Genomic DNA, 24,125 nt, shown 5'->3' with positions numbered 1-24,125 from the left:
CAAAAGTGGATCTATAATTTGAGGGAAATCAAACATTTTAAAAATGATTCAGCTATAGATTCACTGAGGAAAGTTGTTCCAGAACAGCAGATAAAAACATGCATTTCATAAGCCTCCTATTAGGTGGTTTAGTTGAGAAAGCATATGGAAACTGAACAAAAGAGAAGTCTGCAATCTGATCCCCCAAATAATAAAAGGCAAGAAATTCAAAATTAAGACTTACAAAGCTTTAATCACAGAGCCATTCTGGCATACTAGGGGAGTCCAGGGCAGAAGAGACAACACCATAGCCAAGTGGCTGAGCACTGAAATCTCTCACCTTTGTTGCTCATTTTGGGTTAAACATTTTTAGCAGAGCCATTCTGTATTCAATATAATAAAGGCTACTACAGTTTGCCAGCCTGTAGCTAATTCCAAGGGGAATGGGAGTGGACAACAAGTCTGAACAAAGCCATAATTATAAGGATATCATTTCCCACAACTCTATTTAGCCAACACAGAAAACATTAAAAGTATATTTGCATCTATTGCATCAAAAACACACTTTCTATAAAGTAAATAAGTTGCAATGGGACAACTATGAGACAACATCTGAACACCAGAATCAACATCTGCATTTTAGCTGTCCATACTACATCAGAGGAAAAAAAACAAACAAATAGTTTCAGTAAGCAGGAGATAAGGGTACTGGTTTAAAATTTAATTGCAACACCCAGAATTCAGCTCGGCTACAGCTGTGTAAATGTAGAGAAACTCCATTTGCCCATACAATTCTGCATAGACCTCCCAAGATCAGGATTCATGTTTGTTCTCCTGTCACTTCAAAAAAGAACATGGGTGTTTGTATAGTATCATTGAATTCATTGTACCCTTCTATCACCACTGTTATATCTGATATATATGCAGAAAAAAATTCAATCTTGCTGATTTCTGTTCTCTTCAACAACCAATGTTTCAGGTATCACAAGCCACACAGAACCTGGCCTGTTCGATATTGGAAGGGAGATCTTTGTAGAGAAACTAAAGGATGTTTGACAAAAGTAAGAATGTGGGTTAGTTTTGCAGAGTGATTACACTGGTGCACTGCATCTTCACAATTTTCCTACTAGTGACTTCCACAAAGAACCACAAGGCAAATACTTCAGTAATAATTACTCAATATTATCATCAGACCCAGTAGCCTTAGTAATCAAGCAGCATCCAACTCTGCTAGGAAATGAACAAGAACAGAAGAAAAAATACTTACTGCCCCAGGGATTTACAATCTAAGTATATATTTCATACACATGCATAGATCTATGTGTTTATACAAAAAGGTGACAGGATCAAGATAATAAGGATTAATACTGTTTGAATGCTGTACTGTGATCAGTCTGGATTTTTGTTATTTTCCCCTGGTTTTACTTTTCTTCTCTGTACATCAGAGACAGGAAGGGTTTGGAATATACACTTTATCTCTAGTGCAGGAGGAAACACTTAAAAATTAAATCAGTGTGTTTTTCTGGAAATTTCAAGCTAGTATGAAAAAATATATTACAGTTTCAATACCAATAAATATTTACCTTCCATGTATCTGAAAATACACAAGCACTACAAAACATGTATTAGTTACCCAAGAAGTACAATTCCTTTAAAATCGTTTCTAATGATGCAATTACTGGCATGACTAACTTTTTATAACTCATTAGGTGCCTTTTTGGCATCAAGCCTATCTATTGGATAACTGCATAGCTATGCAGTTTAACTTCTTTGGAGGAAAAGAGAACTTTAGCATTTCACATCTCCAAAATAAGAAGTCTTTAAGACTCAAAGGAGAAACAGATTGGCCCACAAGTGGTTTAGCTCAAGACCTTCAGCTCTTTTCCAACTTAAAAAAAAAATTGCAATTAGAATACAATACGATCTTCTAAAATTAGGAACACAATAAAAGCCTCGTTGAATCACAACAACAGTCCGACTCAGCTCATTTGGGTTTATCTTAGTATGGTAACACACTTCTGAGTACAGACACTGCAGTGTACACTTATGCAATAATCTGCCCACAGGGGAAGCAGTTTCTCCAGAACAGAGCCCTTTTATCATTTACTAAAAATTATTTTAAGCATTAGCTTTGATATTGATGTGTCTATTGTTAATCTCACACCTTAAAATCTGCCATGATCTTGTCTTTGATACTGTTTAGCAACAGGATTCCACAGATACCTATATGCTATGTTTTAAAGAGAAACCCATTTTTTATTTTAAACACAGGATATTTCATATTTTCTCAGCCTTTGAGTTAGATGAGCCAATGACTTTGCTATTCAATGGGCAAAGGAACTAATTGATAATGACCAAAAGCTTATTTTTATTTATTTATTACCTATTTGGGACAATCATAATACTACTTAACTCTTACTGGTTGCTTTTCTGAGAAAAAAATGCTTTAAATAGTATTAATGATTATTAGTCTAACTTTATAAATAGAGTATCTGAGGCACATGGCTGGTGAAGTTAGTGTAAACTTGGGCAGGAAACCAAGGCAGATTTGGGAGATATAGGTTTTGTTCCCAAGTCTTAATCCAAAGTACTACTTACTGGATGCTACTTATTTCATGTGGGTCACTCAATATACTGCGACAAAACTGACTGCAAGGACTGGATTTTATATGGCAGGAAAGGCAGGCAGGCAGACAAGACTGGTCTTTTCAGATACAACATTCAGTATATTGGCAAAGATGGTGTTATGATTTCTGGGCTCGAGCATGCTGAAACACATTTTAGATGCAAGGATTCAGTCAGCACATCTTAATCCAAAGGTACTTTAAAAAAAAGGTTTATATATTGATGATGTCATTGTCAGTAACACTCAGTGCTAAGGCCTTGTCTTTGCCATTGTGAAAAACTTAGATGGTGTTGATAAACAGAACATCTCCAGCTTGCTCCTCTGGAATTTCATCAGCTTCTCTCCCAGAAAAAGTCTGATGTTTCGCAGTACTAGACAATAGCGATTTATCTGGGATTTGTGGTAGAATATAAAAAGCAACGGCCGTGCTTCCACTACGAAAGGGTAATATTTTTGGAAGGGTATTATGGAGAACAAGTCTACCACACCCTGTCACAGACCTTCAGAAAGATCAGCAGACTTGCCAGAAAAAAAAAAAAAAAAAAAAAAGGAGACAAAAGAGCCTTTGTCACACATGCAGGAAGAAATTCCTTCAGAAGCTCAAACTGTCAATGCCAATAGTAAAAACACAGTCATAACAGTTTCCAGGGTAGGAACTCCTTGATCATAACAACCTTATAAGGTAGGTCAAGGTTAGCTTCAGGTAACTGAGAAATGAGGTTGTTCAAAAGCGGCATCCGAGTGTCTACATCCCAGTTTCCTCCAGCAGCTAGATGGAAAACATGACTGAAACTAAAAATAAAATAAATGATATACATGGAAACATTTGTGTCATTCCTTTTCCCCCTCATAATGAGACAGAACAATGCTGGGTTAGCATCATTTTCACACACAGGACTGAAAAAGGAGAACAAATCAAAACACAGTTCATATCACCTACTTCCACATCGCTCAATCTCTTAAAAAGCAACAGTTTATAGCTGAAGGGGAGGAAGGGCTTTGGCTAAAACATGCTAATTTCACAATGACAGTCACTTTCCATTTGTTTTGATATGCAACTTGTGAGCATAAGGACAAATAATACACAGCCTTGATGGCTGTCTTGCTCTATGAGCTGCAATGAGGCACACAAGGAAAGGTAAATTACCACATCTGACCAGTGAAGTTCCTACCAAAAGGCCAATGTCTTCCAAAGGTTAAGGTCCAGCTACAGAGTCAACTCCTGGTTAAGGATACTAGAACAGGAAAATATTTGCTCACCTAAGAGCAGTCTGATCAGAGTTTTGCACTGCTTAGTTGTTGTTTACCAACTTTATTTCATCAGTTTACTACTGAAAGGGTGTTCTTTTGCATGCATTCCCCAAAAGAAAGTCTGTTAAAATTTCAGATCTCCACCTCCACCAATTCTTTACACAGCTGGCAGAGGATTTCAAATGTAAATGCAAAGCATGAGCGGTTTAGGAAGAGTAAGGTTTTTTTTCTAGTATGAATCTGTCAAGTCAAATTTCTGCAGCAAAACTGAGCAATCAAAAAAGAAAAAAAATATATGTATTGCAAACGGACATGGGACTGTTTCAGAAGGCAACACACACTTTATAACCTCTCACATATAAGCAGCTGCTTCCAGTATAGCCTGGTATTGAAGTGCCGTGGCTCTTTGGTGTCCAGCGTTAAAGGCTGGCTAGTGAAACCCTTAGCAGTTAGACACAAAGTAGCAGCATCACACTGGGCATCCTTGCCAGCAAAAGGCTGAGGTTGGATTGTAAAGAAGTGCTTTGAGAGTGTTTTTCTTTTCCTGCTATTTCTGATAGGCCACAAGCACGGACATGCACCCAGGCCTTGTTGCGGCCTGCAGACACGACACAAGTCTTCCAAAACACGCACTCCTTCCGCAAGAGGCTTAGCCAGCAGATGCAGATTTACAGTATCCACCAATTTCTCTATATTTAAAAAGGAACCCCTCAACCCCAACAGGTCCATCCTCTGTACTTGTACTTTTTTTTAAGAGTATATTATATTTTTTGGATACTCCAAGTTCAAATAAACCCGCAAAGTTAAACCTTAAATAAAAAGGCCAGTAATGGCATGCTTTAGCAAGAAAGGAAGGCATGCCACAACCTGATCCTGATTTTCTGCCCTTGAACTCTTGAATTAATTATAACAAATTACAGGGAGCCCCACTACAATTTATAAGCACAATAAACTCCCTTACAACCACCTATAATTTTATCAGAGTTAATCCAAATACCTAAAGAATGATACAGCACAAAACTCCAACATGCATTTTAGAGTAAAAAAATGGGGGAAGTCATATTTTCTTCTCTTCCGAGCCTTGTCCCTCTGCAAGCTGGAGTCCAGCAAAGCCAGGCCCTGGTGATACCACCCTATCATTCATCCTTATAAAGGCTGGAGTGGGATTGCAGAAGTAAAGCAAAATAATCAAAATCTTACAATGTGAAGAAATCTGTATTTTAGTGTTTTCAGCTGAAAAATAACATTCAATGCGAGCACAAATATTATGCAGAAATACTACAATAAAACATTTGGGAGTGAAGAATTTGTTAGCCACACGTCTTTGAAAAAAAGTCATGTATACATCTGGTTTGGGTTTTAAGCACATGCTAGAAGTCTTACTGTTCAACATGGCAGTCCTATTGATTTCAGACTACTCACATAGTTAAGCTTAAATACACTCTCAACTACGCCCTCATGTCTCCTGAACTGAGCAAAACAATTGCATTTGGCTACAGAGATGCAAACAATACAATAGAGGAGACTATTTTTTTCTTATCAGCTTCATTTTCTTTTTTGATCACAAAAAAAAAGCAGAACTGAGTCAGGTAGGTGAATTGCAGCAATGCCACGTATTGCTTTTCATACACAGATCTTAAATGCTGTAGAGGAAGATAAGTACTCTCATTCTCCTACCCTATTGCCAAAAAAAAAAATGTATCACAGTGAGAAAACAGGCCTGAGGAAGGATGCAACTTCCCATAATAGTGATAACACTAGAACTAAAACCAGATTGCCTCTTCATCAGTAGGGTCCACAGGTCAAATGGATATCAAAGCCTGAGAAAAATCCCTTGCTAAAACTTCCTTCAGCTTTTTTATGCAGTCTGCAAGAATAAAGTATCAGTACTCAACAGAGGGTATTTTGAGTGCAGACCCACAAGGTCTCACATAACTGCTGCCTCCAACTTCACGTTCCTACTAAAACAGTCTCCCCCGTTCCCATACAGGGTCCTAGGGCTCCTTCTCCTCACCCTGGGCTGTGTGTGCCAGAGGCAGCTATTGCTCTGCTGCAGAACTCCGTGAGTTGCCAGGGCTTTTGTGTGCAAATCCACCATCTGGCTTGACAGCAAAATCAGAGGAACAACACTGCAAAGTACCACTCTGTATCATTTTGCAGAGCAGTTCTACTATCCATCACCCCTCCTTTGCTTCATGACATGGAACATGGACTCTGACTATGAACAGGAGCTCCAACCACATATAGGCTCCACCTATATATGGGCGCTCAATAATATGACATAGCATGCAGCCTACGTGTCACTTCCCACTTAGTCACATCCTCAAAACATCGGGTCCTACGCACAGAGTGCAAGTCATGCCCTCAGTCCTTAGACTGCATAACTGTAATGGCAGCTGTGAAGATCCATCCTCACAAAGATGCAAAAATGAAAACATGAGCCATGGCTATGTATGCTAAAGACTACTGAACCTCATGGGGAAGACGAGCACAAAAGCCCCCGTTGGTGTCTCCTGATTTGGAACCAGGAAAGGATTTCAGCAAAAATGAGATTAGACCCCAAAAAGTTAATAATAGCTTAGGTTTACTTTCTTTACTCATATGTGTTGACTCAGTTCAAAATATGCTGTTCCCTGCCCTGAAAAGAAAATGCAGCTAACCTTCAAGCTGTCTCCACTGTGGGAAAAGGTGGTTTAAGTTACTTATAGAAGCAATATGAGTCAACAGTTTGAAAATTCTCCTGGTAGCCAGCCAGGTTAATGGCCAAGCAGGTTAGAATATCATGCTAAAAAAATGCGGTGAGTTAACCAGAACATATGTATACTCTAGCTCATACTCTGAAACACCAAAAATAAATACATAACTTTTTTTTAAATCAAAGTACAGGCATAACTCTGAATTATTCTCTGCACACAAAACAAACATGAAGAATTCAAATTGTCCCACGCTCCCCCCTCCCCATTACGTCAGTTGGAGTAATAAAACTTACTGTATGCACCCCATAAACCCTGTCCCATTTTTCAATATATATTTAAAATATTCTCCTCCAGTAGGACTCTAAACTCTGGAATGATGTAAGTCCACCAGTCTTTTCTGGTTAAATGTACTGCTGTGCACTGATGCAAAAGTTGAACAGAGTGAACACATATACCAGTGAATGACTGGTATGCATATCTAAGCATTCAGAAGCCTGTCACAAAATGATTGGTTTGAGGGTGCAGAGCAGCAGTGTATTCAGGTGTTACTTTATTCAAAGAGCAAGCAAACACATTCAAACTTACAGAATGTGTGCTTAACCTGAACTTTAAACAAAATAAATGCTCCAGTAGTCTGCAGTGAAACCTTGTTCACAAATTTACGGAACTCATTAAAAAAACCCTACCAGTAAAACCTTTAGGTAGTATCTCAGCCTCACATAATCAATGTCCAAGAAATCTCTATTGATTTAGTGGAATTCTACCTTGTAGGGAGCTAAAATCCAGTCCATTCACTACTGCCTTTTACAGTAATCTGCCCTGGTAATAAGAAAACTGCTTGAAATGTGACAGAATGAAGGTGCAGCCTATCTACAGGCCATCAGACCAATAGCTCATATTCCTGTGAAAAGACTGTTGAAGCACCCTACATTAGTGCTCACTGCCAGCAGAAAACAGGAAAACACAGGTTGTTTCCACATCCCAAAGAGCTTGGTGACCCTAGTGTTTTCAGAGGAATTGTTGAAAACAGTCACCCCACGCATCAATAAATCATGCAATAAAACCATAGCCCAGGAAGTTCTAGCGTCCCACTGAACGCAACCCTACAAAAGTGAACACAGCTCTGATAACAACGGGATGTTGCCGGAGAAATATGTGAATCGGTGCCCTGCTGGGTGGGTAAAGTAGATCCATTTCATGAAATGAATAATTATTCTTTGTAAAGGCTTCAAAAACAGCTGAAGATATCAAGTGCAAAAGCAGCTGCCAAAGATAAAACAGTGAACCAGTAAACATCTCACTGCACAGGAATCTGCCATCTTCCAACACTGAGATTTCTGCCAAATTCTTTTTGAGATTTTCAAGTGCATAAGGGCCTCCACACAAATGCTTCTTTTAAACATATTCAGAGACTTCAGGATTGTATTGACATCCAACTGCAGCTCCTTTAGCTTTATATCCTGCCAGCAAGGCAAAAAAATATTAAAGGTATTCAACTCCCTGAGAAAGGGTATGTTTAGAACTAGTTTTTATGGTTTGTGTCTCAGCTATAAGAGAAGGGAAAAAGTTTCCTCCAGCCTGCAGTACAACCATCAAAATTCAGTAAATTTAACTGAACACTGGCAGTGCTACTGTAAGCAAGATTTCCACTGCCTATTGAATTCTCAAAATTTAAAAAACAGTTTGAAACACCAATCAAAAAATCACAGATTGCTGCTTCTGGCTTGACCCTCTTTCTGACACTGTAACCAAATTTCAGACATCTATCTGGGACTTCTAAATAGATGATCAGTGAGCTGGAGTTCCCTTTTTAAAACATGCAGTAGAAAAGAGAGAATGAATCGCCTGCAGAAAGTGATGCATAGCAGAGGAATCCTGAATCATGCTGTGGAAATGCCCATTTCTTCTCACCGATTACACAGGAAGTCTAGAGCAACCCTCATTCTTGAGGCTTCATCAGGAGAAACTACATGACTGAGGTACGATCAGTCTGTGTCATGAAGACTTTTAGTATATCCAGTAGCAGTCTGCACTGCCCTATGTAGAAACTGCTAGTCACTGCTACTGCATCACGTGGGAAGATAAACAGGAGTATACTAGCCCCAATTTAGGTAACATATTCATCTGTCAAAAACAGTGCCTTAAACTACACTAGGAGGCAAGTCAGAAGCAGCATACCAATCTATGAGGTACACCATAATATTCACTGTGTACACAGTTCTCTTTAATGAATGGGCAACCTCATTCTGCAATGATATACGTTGCTACTACACCTTAAGGGGAAAAAAGGGCAGTCAAGCACTTCGCAGTAGTCTAAATGACAAAGGCAGAGAGGAGCACAGTTCATAGATTAAAAGGAATGATCCTTTTCATTTTCATTTGAGGAGATGTATAAAGGCTGATGGGCAATTCTATGACTTAAGCAGCTAGGGATGACAAGTGTTTTCCCTTTTTCCACATTTCTTATCCTTTCTTCTGTAAACTTAAAAATTGAAGAGAACATCTCTTCTTCTAGGGAAATCAAAATCGCTCCATGACAGTTACTGTCTCCATAGCTATTATACTAAAATTTCACAGAAGAGAAAGAGAACAGACATTATGTATTCAGTAATTTTCAGAATAACTCTCAAACTCCTCACTGTTAGCCACAACTGAAAAAATTAGAAATAGATATTTGGTGAAATAATTCGGTCCCTTCTTCTGCTTAAAAAATTGAAAAATTCATAAACATGCACAATGCCTCCTCCCAAAAAAGTTTTGCTTAATAAGACCCTAATGTAACAGGTCAGAACCAAGCTCTGAAGAGCTGGGCAGGGCCTTTGTAGGGCAATCGCAAGTGAAGCGGATGATAAGCTGTTCTGCTTTCACAAGTAACTAAGCATCATTTGGCCTTTACTTTGAAACTGCCTCATTTTATGCAAATGTTCTTTCTAGTTAATGGGCAACAAGAGTTTATTTTGTTTTTCTCTTTCTTCTCCTCAATTAAGGAAGCAAAAGGAAACAGTTCTAGTACCAGCATGTCACTTGTTTGATACCAGAACTCCATAGGCTTGTTTATTTTCATAAAATTGTATTAAAATATGGGCTATTTTTAGACTAGCAAATTACTTCTTGCATCTCTTACATGCTGCCACAAACCGAGTCCTCTGCTCTGTGCAACGCACCAGTTCTGAGAGATGCCTGTATATACAACATTTATACTGATGTGATGTTACAACACACACACAAAACTGAACTGCATCCACTACCACACTTACCAAGTGCTTCCAGACCCTATTCTTACCTGTGCCAAACCCCATGGGAGACATGACTAACAGCACTTAGCAGCTCGGAATCAAGCTCTTTGATGCACTTTGAGACCACTGGAAACATTGAAAATACAATCTAACAGATGCCCTGAAACACTGCCGGGTTTCCAGCACATGGTAGCATTCCTATTTGAAAACAATATTGTCCTCACAAATTTTTTTAAACGTTGTAACCACTGCATAGCAAAGCCAAGGAACTACATTCCTCCTCTGCTGCTGTTTCACATTTTTTATGGTACAGGAAAACCTCATCAATTACTGTAATCTCTTCTCAGTGCTCTTCCTGATGCCAGAAGTAAATGGAACAAAAAGAGATTTTTTAAAGAGGTATCTTAGCTTTAAAGAAGTTTACTCTTGCTATGTGTGCACCAAGAAATAAAGAGCTATTTCACCTCCAAATTTAGTGACAATTAATTTAGTTCAGACTGTCTTTTCTCTTATGTAGTGCAGAATGTCATGAAGTCTAAATGAAAGGAGCAATTTTGCCCTACAGGAAAGGAGAAAAATCCCTCTACTTGCTTTCAGTTGTGTCTGTCTGGTTTAAGACGACAACCTTCAGGGAACAAAATCCATCAAAACTAATCCTATTGAGAGTTATTCCCACAGCCACCACAGCAGAAGCTTCTTCACTAAATTGACAGAAATGTCCTGACCGAAGCTCAGTCTTTGCTTCAGAGAGAAGGGAACAAAAGCGGCAGGGAACTGCCCCCGTCCATCGTGGCGATGGCAGCATGCTTCCATCTGTCAGGAAACATTAGACTTAAATTTCAAGTCTACAGAATATTATTTCTGTTTAGAAATGCAACTATAATAAAACAAAGTCCATTTTTTGTCATTTTGTATCTCTACATCATTTCTTAAGTCTGACAGTCCTGGAGCATAAATACCTAGCTGAAAGTTTCTTGTAGACCCTTCAAGTGTGAGTAGGCCTAGTTGGGCCATGTTGTTAAATACAACTTTTTCTGACAAATCCTCCAGCTGTGTAAGCAGAAGCTTACTATCCATATACTCATCATCTCGCCTTAAGAGAGTCTGCAGTTCAAAGCAAGCAGGAAGCAACTTTCCACTGCATTCCAAAAAGTAAGTTGCAGTTTTCATAAGGTTGTTCTACTGCCAATTACAGCAAGATTTAAAATTGCTTTTCAGCACTATTTAAGATAACCTGCTACAAACACAAAACAAGAACAGGGGAACATGTTCAGATCATACAAGCAGACTTTCAACCGGATTACCATAAACACACACAGTCAGAATGGGTACAGTTAACAATACAGCTAAGAATATGCAACCATATGTGTGTGTGGCACTGGGAAATCTAACAGGAGAAAGCCAAGGGCCAAGAAGGACAGGATTTAAATACAAGAGAACTGATGCTTCAGGTTATTTCAGTGATTCACATAACACAAGTGTTTATCGCCAACAGCAGTGAGGACAGCTTCCTCACAGGCTGAGAAATAAAAAGCAGTAGGTGTGACTCATCCAAACATGCAGGTCTGTACACAAAGCAAGTTCTTCACTGATAAAACCAGAAGGCCAGATTTCTAGCCTCAGCACCATTTCAACTGTCAGATATCACAGAATAAATATAAAGGCCACTCTAAAAGTTTTTGTTTCCTTGCAGGAAGGCAGGAGACACTCTCCTGCATCAGAAGGTGGTTAGACCTCCAAAGCAAGTCTCAAAATGCTTCATTTGTTTCCTTCTCTTTAAGGATGTCCTAAGTAACAGGTTCAAACAGTCTGATGGACCTTCAGCCCTTCTTTCTGGCATTAAGGTTCAATCCTGACTGTCCTATGCAATTCAAGACACATTTTTAATGTGGTGGTTTGCAGCTGTGTCCTAGTCACAAACAGTTGCTTCCTCTGGTGACCAGGAATAAGACATGAGGAAATGGAATGAAGCTGCACCAGATGAAGTACTTAAAGGGGGTTTATAAGAAAGATGGGGACAAACTTTTTAGCAGGGCCTGTTGTGATAGGACAAGGGGTAATGGTTTTAAACTAAAAGAGGGTAGATTTAGACTAGATATAAGGAAGAAATTTTTTACAGTGAGGGTGGTGAAACTCTGAAACAGGTTGCCCAGAGAGGTGGTAGATGCCTCATCCCTAGAAACATTCAAGGTCAGGTTGGACAGGGCTCTGAACAACCTGATTTAGTTGAAGATGTCCCTGTGCATTACAGGGGATTGGACTAGATGACCTTTAAAGGTCCGTTCTAACCCAAACTATTCTGTAAGTTCAGATTGGACATTAGGTTCTTCACTGAGAATGTGGTCGGTCACTGGAACAGGCTCCCCAGGGAAGTGGTCACGGCACCAAGCCAGTCAGAGTTCAAGGAGTGTCTGGCTGATGCTCTCAGTACTATTACTGAGCTTCAGGTAGTTCTGCATGGAGCAGGGAGTTGGACTCAATGATGCTTACAGGTCCCTTCCAACTTGAGATATTCTGCAATTCCATGATTCCTCCTCTGTCCTGCTGCACATACCTACATTTTCTATCCACTTGGCTCCCTGTGCACTTCTGAAATGGACGCACAATTAATGTAGTCATCTCTGAAGTTTCACGGGCCATGAATCAATCCTTCTCAAAGCCATGCTATTACTGAAGAATGATACTTCTTTATTTGGTAAAGCTAGGTGCTCTTTTTTCTTCTGGCTTTTGAAAGCTGTAGAGTTATACCTCTCAAGCCTTTATTTCCTTGTTGTGTTACCAATCCAGTTTGAGTTTTGTTTCAAGTATCTAAAAAAATCTCAAACTGAAATTCATATTACCTCATTTCAGGAGCTGCAAAGTTTAAGGAAAATCCTAACATACTCAATAAAAGTCACAAGCATAGCAATAAAATGGTTACATCATTCTACCCAGGTGCAGAATCTTTCAAAAAAAATCTAAATCATTTCTGGTTCCCAACTATGGTAAAAGCCATCCAGATTTCTCACCCCTCAGCAGGAGTCAGCATGAGCTGCTCAGCATTCAATGCAAGCTCAGGCCACCCAACCAACATACAGGTTCAGCAAGTATCTCCAACAGCACATGTGTCCAGGTAGACAGGAAAGGAAGATACGAAGTGCTCTTTCCCAAGTGCAAATGCTTCCACCAGCATGACTGCCATGGAAGGATTCAAGCTGATCTACCTAAGACCAGAGAGGAAGCTCTGGCACTGTGTGTAAATGCTGTGTATCATGAGAAGAGTAGAAACTCAAATGTAAACTTTACTGCCATTTAAAAGGGCCCAATAAAAAGTCTAGAGTACTCCCAAAGTATCTGTTCTACTAAAATTGAACACACAAATAGTTTCCATCAGGAGAGTGATATGCAAGAACATGTGACTAAGTCCCAGAACATAAAATAAGTATTATTTCCTCATGATCAGATGTAAATATGGTACTGCCTAATGCCGAGACATTCCTGTTACAACATTTCTAACCATCACAGCCACTGCCTTCAAAACACACTAAAGCAAGAATGCAGGCTGAAGTATCCAACACTGTATTTATAGTTATGCAATACTATTTTTTATAATTGCTACATATGTACTGCCCAACCACACACATGAAAACACATTCACTTTCTGGTCTAAAAGCACAGTATAATGTAATAGATTAGATCTAAGTGTCAACAGTTTCTTAAAATATCTGGCACAAAGAGCTCAGCTTTCAATAACCAACACACAGAGAACAAGCTCCCCATTCACTGAAGAAAGTCAGCTGGGAGAAGGGTTTGCCCTCCTCAGCAAATTATTTTATAAACAGGGAATTAATGTTGAATCTTGGGTCTGCCTTGAAGGAATTCTTATTTTTAAGTCAAAGTTTAAACATCCACTAAAATACACATCCAAAAAGAACCAACTCAAGAATACTACTGAAAAGCAAAACAACGCATATGCTGCAATAATATGAACACAAGAAGACCCAAGCAAACACGGCACATTATTTGTTGTTGCTGTCCTCTAAAAATAACATTAAAGCTAATTAAGTATCAGCTTGTTTACAAGGCAGGCTACAAGCCTGATGTGTGTTTTTTATGCTGCAGTAGCCACTAATATTAAAAATGTCTAATAATTAAAACAAAACAATAAAACCATCAAAGGAGCACCAAAATGCAAATACCCCACACTGTCTAAGCCTGGGTGGCCACCCAGGGCTCTTAAGACTCATCCAGCTTGCAAGCAGTTCCAGAGCTGCTCCACTGCCTGGGCTACATGAGCACCTAGACAGTAGCAGGGGTGGCTGACAGCATTGCTGTTTAGTCCCAAATTCTTGCAACTAGAAGAAAAAAAGAAAGTCAACATTACCAAGTTACATCAGGACCCATCCACAGTCTTGTCCCACATAAAGAGAACTGGGATCCCTGGGGGTTCACAACTATCTCCACCTAGCAGTGAATCCCAGAGCCTGCCTTTCTCCCAGCCCTGGGAGATACGGTGTGGTTCCAGTCTGAGACAATCAGCACTGAGACCATGATCACAACTGGGACCTGTAGGATCAGGCAGCTGGCAACCACAGTTTAAACCAACATAGGATTCTGTTCCAGCAGAAATTTTTGCCTCACACTGATTTATAAAATTTCAGCTCCAGAGTTCCTGCTGCTTCCTCTGAGAGACCCCACCACAATGTCTCATAAATAAAACATTTACGTTGGTACTTGTCCTAATTCTTCTTTCACTGTGTTTCATGACACAACACCTACCTACAGCACTGTATATTAGTTCTTCAGTTAGAAAAAGACAGAATTAGTACCACCACATACAGGTCAATTGGCACCCCATGCCACTTCACAGTTGTTCCCCACCATTCCCCTGTAAAAATTATCCAGTAGTTTGGCTCTCCAAATCATTTAGTTGAGAATAAGAGGTTTGAAGGTATTCATGGGATGAAAATGTCTTCAATTTCTAAGGTCTGCCATTGTGACAGAACATCCTGTCCTTTTCTGTTCATTTGATATGACTTCCATGCACAGCAGTGATTGTCTTAATTCATGTGAATCATTTAAAATTACAGTCCACTGACCTATAGCGCTCTATAAACCAGAAATATGATATATATAAAATACATATAATTATAAAGTTGGAAATATTTTGTTAGAAGAAAGGAGCTACACTGGTTTATGCTACACAAGGATCCAGCCCAATATAAGAAACAGAGAACCAACAGACACTTTTAAACTGGAAACAGTTAAAAACATGGGACTGTTCTGACCATTAATATCATATTTGTGTTGAAGAGAACAGTCTTTGTCTTAGTGAAGAGATGCATCATCTTTCCAGTTGGGCAAGCTCTTTCTAGTGCCAAGAGAGGGCTATGTGTCATGGCCTTTCCTGCATAGTGTGAGCAGAGCTGCTCCGTAAGCATAGCACAGCTGGTCAGCACATGCATAGTAGTTATGACATTTCCCAGAAAAGAGGGCAATGAGAAACTGAATGCACTAATTTCTCTGGAAGCTACATAGCCTGGTCCCAGATACCACCTTTCCAAGCGAGAAGGCATGCTCTTAAAACATGTGCTGGGAAGTACACCGTAAACACGAAATGATGAAGGTTCTTGGGAGGAGACAAATTTGGACAAGGCAGTAAGGTTTCCACTGCCTGAAAATCAAATGTTTTTCTGCTCAGTTACACCAGTAATATTGAATGGTTAAATCCTGACTTAAATCTCCACATGTGAGACACCAAACTCTGGCCTTTTGTTTTTTAAATACTCCACCTTCCCACCTGCTGCATATCACTCAGTTCTTGCTCATATGCTGACCCATCCAACTTAAACCACACATCTCTCCTCCCATCCTGCATGATATTTCTCTGCCCTTTCACAGAAAAAAAAAAAAGTTTTGCTGAGTTTTTCAGAATCACTGGCATTAAAAAAATCCTATGGGTCTACCAGAGGTGTATTAACAAGCATGGCCACGCAACCTGTCACAGTCCATCAATTCAGGCAAGCACAGTCAAGGCTGTTCTGAACAAATCTGATGGTACACATCATGCTGTATTTTTCTGACACGTTGTGATATACAAAATAATCATTTTGGACAATGAAGTCACCACAGTGCTCAAATCGACTACCATGAACTGGAAGGTACACACAGAGACTTCTCAGACAGCCACCAGCTGCAGGTGTGACCAAGCATGAAAAGCAAAGCAGCCTCCTGTACCTTACAACCTTAACAGCCAAAAGAGTTCCACATCACCGAGCTTACCACAAAACCAGGCTAGCACAGGAGGATATGTGATATCCAGCCTTAACACAGCAATTAAAAGCACGATGTAAAGACAGCAGTGACTGGTACAATACTCCAGCTGATTGTACTTGTTTTAAAAGCCAGCAACACGGGAGGATGTGAAACTTTAGCTTGTTAAAAAAAAAGTAAAGCAAATCAGACTAAAAGCAAAGATAAGCTGAAATAGGTGAGACATTTAAGAAGGACTTTTTTGTGGGAAAGGAAAAGTCCAGAGTTTATTTTAAAAACAAAAAACTAGGTTTGCCAGAACATTTTCCCCTGTAAATATGAAGCAAACACTAATTTTTCCCCCTCTATTTTATCCTCACGTGATTTAAAATGCATACAGTCCTAAGAGTCTGTAGCTCTGTATGTTTTAGAGCTGTCTGTTTAAAAATTCTTCACCTAACACTTGAAGAAAAATAAAGAAAGGGAAAGGCAGGGAATTGTGAAGAAGAAATATTTCCTTAAAAGACAAACTGAAAAAAACAGCTACAAGAAATGGTGGGAAGAAAGGGTAAGGAGGCAACACATCAGAGGAAATAAATGTCCACTTCGTCAAAGGAGGATAAGTTTGAGGCCAATTTTTCACAGGCTCTCCAGAAAAGAGGCCTGGCAGCCACAAGCTCCAATTTTTCACCTGCAAACATGTTCATTCACAGACTTCGCACGTGTGGCCTTCCCATCGCAAACACCGTGCTTTCTTTCACAGAAAAACTGTACAGGACGTTCTTCAGGGAAAATGCAGAGCTGACAGCTGAACTTGGGGCAAAAGCCCAATGCAGCACAGTGCAGTTGCTGGACTATGTCCCTCCCTACACAGTCGTGCATACCAGACCTACCGTGAACAGGACCCTGGGGACCCAGCCCCCCTGGTGGCACCCAGATTAGGAACCGCTCTCATTTCGCACAATTATGCTCCAATCTGCAACAGCACAAACACCATCAAATATTATTGGGTACAGAGCACATACTAAGATACTGAAAGCTTCTTCCAAGAAAGAAAATCAGACCAAAGCACACCTTCATTCCTTCACAGGAGGCACAGCAGTATCACGTGTGAAGATAGAGATACTGTGGGGAGAAAAATGTAGCTTCAGTTTTCCCTTAGAACTGTGAGGAAAAAAAGAAAGGCCATGGATTGTCTGTTACTTGTACAGAAAGCAGCATCGCACCCACATTTTCAGAAAGCCACAAGAGTGTGTGGGTTCTCTGTTTTTGGAACAAGAGCACAGTGAAAGCAAGCTTGTTTACTTTAGACACTGTACAAAGACGTACTTTTTAAAAATAAATGGTTGAAAGGATGCCTCCCCTCCTAGGAGTTAGCAGAAAATAAAAGGCAGATTTATATTTCTAATCTATGCAAATATCTACTCTAAAGGGCATCACTGCTTTATATCAGACAGTATGAAGATCCCAGGTGCTTTAAATATGCCAAAAGCATGTGCTGCATCTCCACCTGCGATGGCTGCTCAATCTGAGAACAGCTGGATAACTAAAAAGAGGTTGCTTAAGTAGCCTTCCATGAAAAATGCCTTTTGCTAATGTGCCAACCCCCATACTCCTACCCAAATGGCTCCTGCTGTAGCTGCCATCAAGCCCGGAGAGGGCTTTTTTTGTTTGGTTGGTTTTTTTCATTTGGTTTATCGCAAATTATTCTAGAAATTTTCAAATTATAGCAATTATGGTGAAACTCCTACAACATGGTTAAACTCCTACTGACACCTTAAGAAATTATCATGGGGCTTTAATTCATAATTCCCCCTGGAAGATGTCTGTGGGACTGGGTGCAGGTAGAATGCCAGGACTAGAGGTGGGGGAGATGCTGGAGTCACTGATATCTTGGAGGAGACAGGATTAAGATCAAGGAATATGTACAGATGGGAGCCTCAACCCAAGACAAAAGAAACAGAGTAAAAAGGGTAGGGAAACAGCTCTCCGAAGAGAAGGCCCAATGCCAAGAGTACAATGCTATTATGTTGAAGGGAAGGCATAACAATAACATTTATTTCATTGCCATTACCAGAAAGAGGAGACAGGTACTCTGCAACTGGCAGCTGCCTTCTATACATTTCCCCAGGACATCCGCAGGAAGCTTCCATCACAGGTCAAGAAACATGGCTGTCCTGAGAAGTCTCACTGTTCACACTCAAAATCATTAACTGAACATGACTGACGATGTCCTGCTGGAACTTCTTACCCTGTCCCAATGCTCCACTTAATGTTGTCTGAGGAGGCAAAAACCCCCACACCACTAATGTTTGCACCTTTAAGCAAGTGTCAATTTTGTAAAAAAGAAGAACTGAAAGCCACAGAGTCAGATCTGACCTATTAAAACGATGAATATGTCCCCCAGAGTACTCTTTGCCTCATCTTTTCTTGCTGGCCTCAGGGGCTGACTTCAAAGAGCTGTTAGCTGAATACACTGCTCTGGCAATCTTGTCTTTTCATCTCCTTTCCCAAGGATCCTACATGCCCTTCTTTCTCATATTATCAGAAATACCTCTCACAAATTATACAGGTATCCCACGTTAAGTCATGGCTGTGGTTGTGTTTATATGACAGGTACCTGCAGCTCTACAGGTCCTCAATAACCAGTTACATCGTCAACCCAGGTAACTCATTCACCCACTCAGTCACCCAATAGCCATCCACACCTTTGAAATGGTGAGGTCATTTGGGCACAAACTGAAATACAAGAAATTCCTTCCAAACAGAAAACCCCCTTCTTTATTGCAAGGGTGATTGAACACTGGAACAGGTTTCCTAGAAGTGTGGTGACTCTCCATCCATGGAGATATTCAAAACCCAATGGCAGACAGTCCCGGAGCAATCTCCTCTAGTTGACTCTGCTCTGAGCAGACAATCTCCAGAAGTACCTTCCAACCTCAACCATTTTGCAACTCTGTGGTTAGCACTGCTACTTGTGTTTAGCTTTAGCAAGTCAACTGACACTCTCACATTGTACCTCTGAAGGACAGCACTGACTTCTAACTAGATTACTATCCTACTCCTTGCCCAGCATGTCACATACAGACAAGTTTCCATAGAGGCTGTTCACCACTGGGGGACACAGCACTTGGAGCAGTGTTACTCACCCTTATTTCTGCATCCACATTTGGCTTGTGCAATACAGGAACGTTACCAGCAAAACCACAAAGAGCTCCTGACCACTACCAACACCTGCAGGCAGCTAAAATCCAGGAGCCTGCAGGCATAATTAGCATTTTAGACTTCCAACAGTAATGATAAAATGTAAAGAAGTTATCATTTTATAAATAAATTATTATGGCTTCACCTAAATATGAATTGTCTTATTTACACAAAGATTCCTTCTGTTGGTCCCAATCACCAAGCAACAGCAGAACACGAAGTGGTGCAGAGTTTTGAAGAGTCAGATGGTCTTTCAAATAAATATGATTAAGGAACACCACCTCAGAGCCACTGACCAACCTCACAAGTAATGTTCCTCTCAACCAACAAAACCTAAAACCTCTTCATGATGACAGCACATGAGGTGCAGGGGGCTGCAGTCCCCGGAAGCAAAGAGGAATATTCAATTCAGGACAAATCTCTCAAAACCAGCTATCAAGCCAAAGTCTATAATTCTACAGATCAGAGGCAGAGTAAACCATCTCAGTAAACCGTAGTCTTTGAATACTTGTGGATTATGTAAGCGGTTGCTGAAGTATTCTCAGACTTTTCATCATCTTTAAGGAATATTGATCAACCCTGGAAATTCTGGAACTTACAATTAACTAAAAGCCTGGACTGAGAGATGGATTTCATCTCAAGCTCCAAACATAGCCAGTCAAGCTCAGGGCTGGAGATGTTTCTACCAAGAGAAGGTTATAAAGGTAACAGGTTCACTGCTAGCAGTGATGTCACTAGTTCCGCAGCTTCATCCTTTGGTGGTGGTTTTGCTTTGAAGGTAGGTTTGTTTGTCATGGTTCTGCAGCCTCCCAGAAGCATATGAAGTGTCTGATCGTAAGTTCTGCTTTTAAGACAGATTTGTCATTTGTACATAAATATAAGTCAAATGCATAAGCACTGAGTGGGCAAGTCTAGTGCCTACCTCACAGGTAATGGTATTATGATCAAACCTAATCCTAAAAGCAGGCAGTCTCAATTTCAAAACAAATGTTTAATCAGTTTACCAAGGGCAAACAAAGCCAAAACCCCCCTACAAACTGCCCCCATCTGTCCATCTAATTACACTCTAGACCAAGCCTTTCTCCACCATTTGTTTCAGAAGAGTCCTCCATGTCCCTACACCACTCATTGTTTCAAACATGAGATTTACTGCATCTACCTAGAATGGCACAGTTGAAGGTTTGCTGCCATCACATCACCTACAGTGAAGCAATTCCACTTCAGGAAACAAAACAAAACAAAAACTAATGTTAACTGTCTATTCTGTATTTGAGGTCCATTAGTAAGCTGCTGGTTTTGCTACAGACATTTAAAGAAATGTAAGAGGCACTTGTAAATCTGGACCCTATGTTATCAATCACTTCAGCAAGAAAAACAATTCAGCAGCCACTTCAGTTGAGAGTGCTGTGAAGTTCAATTGTCACTGAAATGTTTTGTTATTACCAACCTCGGCAAAATGAGCAAATACACCTCTGCAGGTGAGCTATGAATGAGCAATCAACACTGCAGGCTGCAGCTTGAAGAGATGATAGCATCCAAGTAGCAACAATGCTTCCTTGCACACAACCAGGCCAGGACTGGGCTGACAAGTGAGCAACAGAACGTTTCAGACATTCTGACTGCATGTTAAATAATTCTGAAGAGAAAGGTATGAGGCTTCCCTCTCCCAACACGTACAAAGCAGGAACAGAGACATACAGGCATGCATCGATGTTCAGTCTGTTCCCAGGGAAATTTAAGTTTTGTGATACTTTCAGACCACTGTTTGGCAAGAATTCTGCATATACAGTAGTCAAGGGACTGCTTGACAGACGTCATTTTAAGAATCCAGTCTTTCGCATCCTACCAAAGTCAATTCCCCAGTTCAGAAAAAAAATCCTCTAAAATACACAAACTACAATATAAAAAAAGCTTCATATCTTGCACACATAGAATTAAAGCCACTCTTTCTCCACTATTTATACATCTCTTTTAGGCGTGATGACCACGTTGTGAATTTCAGGTTTGCAGCAACACAACTTTTTTTTCAGTGGGGAGGCTTCTGCTGCCCTGTAGCCCTCACCCACTTATTCCAGGCTTTACCTCTAGTTGTGCTGATGCAACTTTGCTGTAGACCAGATAAATGAAATAATTTTGGTTAAAAAGAAAACACCCCCTTTTTGGGTGAGGTGGGCTTTTGTTTCCTTTTTTTTAAAAATTTAAATACAGCACAGATGTGCAAAAACCACAGAGTGATGTGGTTTACAAGAATAGCCCCTCAAAACAGTTGCATTGTTACAGCTGCAGCACAGGGCTCTGAATAAAAGAGTAATTCCCACTGAAGTTGTTTGCAAAGGTGTACCCTGACCATAATTAAAGGACTAATAATCTCTAACAGTTTTAATCCTTTTGTGAAGCATAAGGGGAAAAATCAAGAGTGGGATGGGCAAAACCCAGAAAAGATGCCAAAGTTGACTTTCAGCAAAGTACAGGTAGACACAAGAAGAATAAACTCAAACTGTATATAGAGGTCCTTTGACTATGGCTTCCTTTAGTAGAAGGTTACACAAAAAGAGTATGGTCACCATGGTCCCTTTTAAAATTTGACAGGTTTTTAAACATATATCTATTATTCCCTTTTTGTTTCTGCAGTTGGTTATATATAATCATTCGCCAATACTACTCTTTTTTTTTTTCCTCCCCTAACAGATATAATCAAGTGGTGACTTCTCTCACCTTCTCCCATTTGGGCAATGATCAGGAAAGGAAAGAACCAGATGATACCTGAGCAAATATTGAATGCCAGAAAAAGGGCAATTGTGCGTTCCGTCCCAGCTATACCACAATAGTGTGAACAGAGGGAAACCACATACCTTGTTACCTCCTGCTGCAGTCGGGAAACACTGGGCACATAGAACATTACCCCAAAGAAAAGCAAAGGCTCATTGGCAAATTTGTCCAGCTGCTTCTTCAGAGGCTTTTCCAGTTCAACCCAGCGGGCTTGCTGGCTCTTGCTGAGAAACGAAAGGCCAAAGTAGTGTGTCTAGATAAAGAAACAAAACAGTGTCAGTTTACATTTTTCAGCTAGATCACACACACAATGACACAAATGCAAATAAGAACAGATGGCACTGTGTAAATTTTTCCATATGCAAAATCTTTTTTACTGTCCTTTTTTATTTTTAGAACAATCCTGAAGACAATGACAAATTAATATTGCAATATAATATACTTCTTGGAGTACTATCTGCCCCTTACCATCTCTCCCAAATGCATATTAAAGAGCTCTAGCTGACATTATGGCACAGGTGACATAAATGATTTACAGAAAGTGTCTGAGTGTTTTCTTTTACACCCATGCCTTGCAAACAGGCAGCAACCACCAAGTCTGAAGCAAAGCACAAAGGGCTTCGTGAGACTGGATCAGGCCCACTGCAGGCAAAGGACAAGGGCTCTTGCAACAATAAAAAACAAACAAAACCCATACATATATGTTGAAAATATATCTACCAATACTAGAACTGCTTACCCAATACAGAACATGTTTACTTTTCCTTTTAATGCACTCACAAAGTTTTACGATGGACAAGTATTACAGTTAAAATGTTCATCACACATACAAGTTGTTTGTTCTAGGCTCTTCCAGAAATACCAGGTTGAAAATCTCAGCTATCTCCTATCCTGTGTAAATCTCAATGGCTGTAGTACCTCCTGTGTAAGCCACATGGGACTGTTGCTGATGGAGAGTAATTAACAAGGAACAGTGTTCAGAACTAGAGCTTCAAACACTCCAAATTGGTCATAAGCAGCTGATGGAATAGCCAATCCACCATGAAGGATTCTATCGGAAAGCTCTTAAACCACTGTATTAAAGACACTGATCTACTACCACAGGCAAATGCATACTATAATTAACAGCGAGCACTATGACTATAGATCTGAAGAAAAGGTGAAAAGAGTGTTCGTGTTTAGCAAAGGAACTAACCCATCAGTTGCTTGGAAATCTGACTGTAGCCCTAACTGTGAAGTTTGTATCAACACCTTTTTCTTCAGTATTTCAGCTGACAGCATCTGGAAATTGCCAGCAATGCCTTCAAAATAAAATACCACCCTGTACTAACACTGGAATGTATGAAACAGAAATTGTGAGAGGAACTTTCATAGACACCAGCAGATTTCGGATCTGAAAGTGGGATCATTACTATTTCTACATATTTCTCTCATTTTATTTCAATAATCTTTCTTGGTGTTTAATCCAACTGACTCCCAATTAACACTTTTAATTTAAAACATTTAAAACAACTGACTCTTCAATTAAAACTTTCTAGTAGTTTCCATTAGGTTAGACAAACCCTAAAACAAATAACATACTTATTTTGTTGTTATAGCTCAACTTCCCTGGACAACTATCATTCCACAGGCAGTCATAATCCTTTACGCATAACACCACATTTTAAGTAAAGATACTTGACACAAAGAATAGAAAAATCCATATTTGCTGTTTTATAAAGCTTTCATTTGAAATTATTTTTAATACATTCAAAAAGGTTGGCCTATGAATCAACCATCAAGATTTCAACAACTGGATTTCCCAGATGTGCACACCTTTAAATAAAAAGTCTTTAGAAGTAGCAGACAAATTGCAACCATTACACTTTGCAAAAGTTTCACTTTGGTAAGGATACTTCTCTAAAAACCATTGCATGTACCATGACTTAGCACACAACAGAAGAGCAAATAATGCAATACTGAAAAGTTAAAATGCTTAGAAATGACAAGAAGCCAGCGGGGCCACGCTGTTCAAACTATTTTGTAGCTGAGGGCATGCAAGAGAGAATCATATGCAAAAACTCTGAATTGCAGTGCAAGTGTATTTACTTTAGGGTCTCATTACGTGCATATTCTCAACTTGGGAGAACATCC

General features: G+C 39.8%; 1 protein-coding gene across 1 annotated transcript in view; it reads right to left on the bottom strand.

The window, feature by feature from the left end:
* The window catches only part of PTPN14 (protein tyrosine phosphatase non-receptor type 14), a 120,917-nt gene that overhangs the window by 47,768 nt on the left and 49,024 nt on the right, over nt 1–24,125 (bottom strand). The window contains exon 4 of the mRNA XM_074817916.1: nt 22,076–22,245. Coding sequence (XP_074674017.1) covers nt 22,076–22,245 — 170 coding nt within the window. The remainder of the gene's footprint in view (nt 1–22,075; nt 22,246–24,125) is intronic.

Source organism: Strix aluco, chromosome 3 (genome assembly GCF_031877795.1).
Source record: "Strix aluco isolate bStrAlu1 chromosome 3, bStrAlu1.hap1, whole genome shotgun sequence".
Classification (NCBI taxonomy): domain Eukaryota; kingdom Metazoa; phylum Chordata; class Aves; order Strigiformes; family Strigidae; genus Strix; species Strix aluco.
Note: the sequence above shows the minus strand (reverse complement) of the source record. Positions and strands in the feature narration are given on the sequence as shown.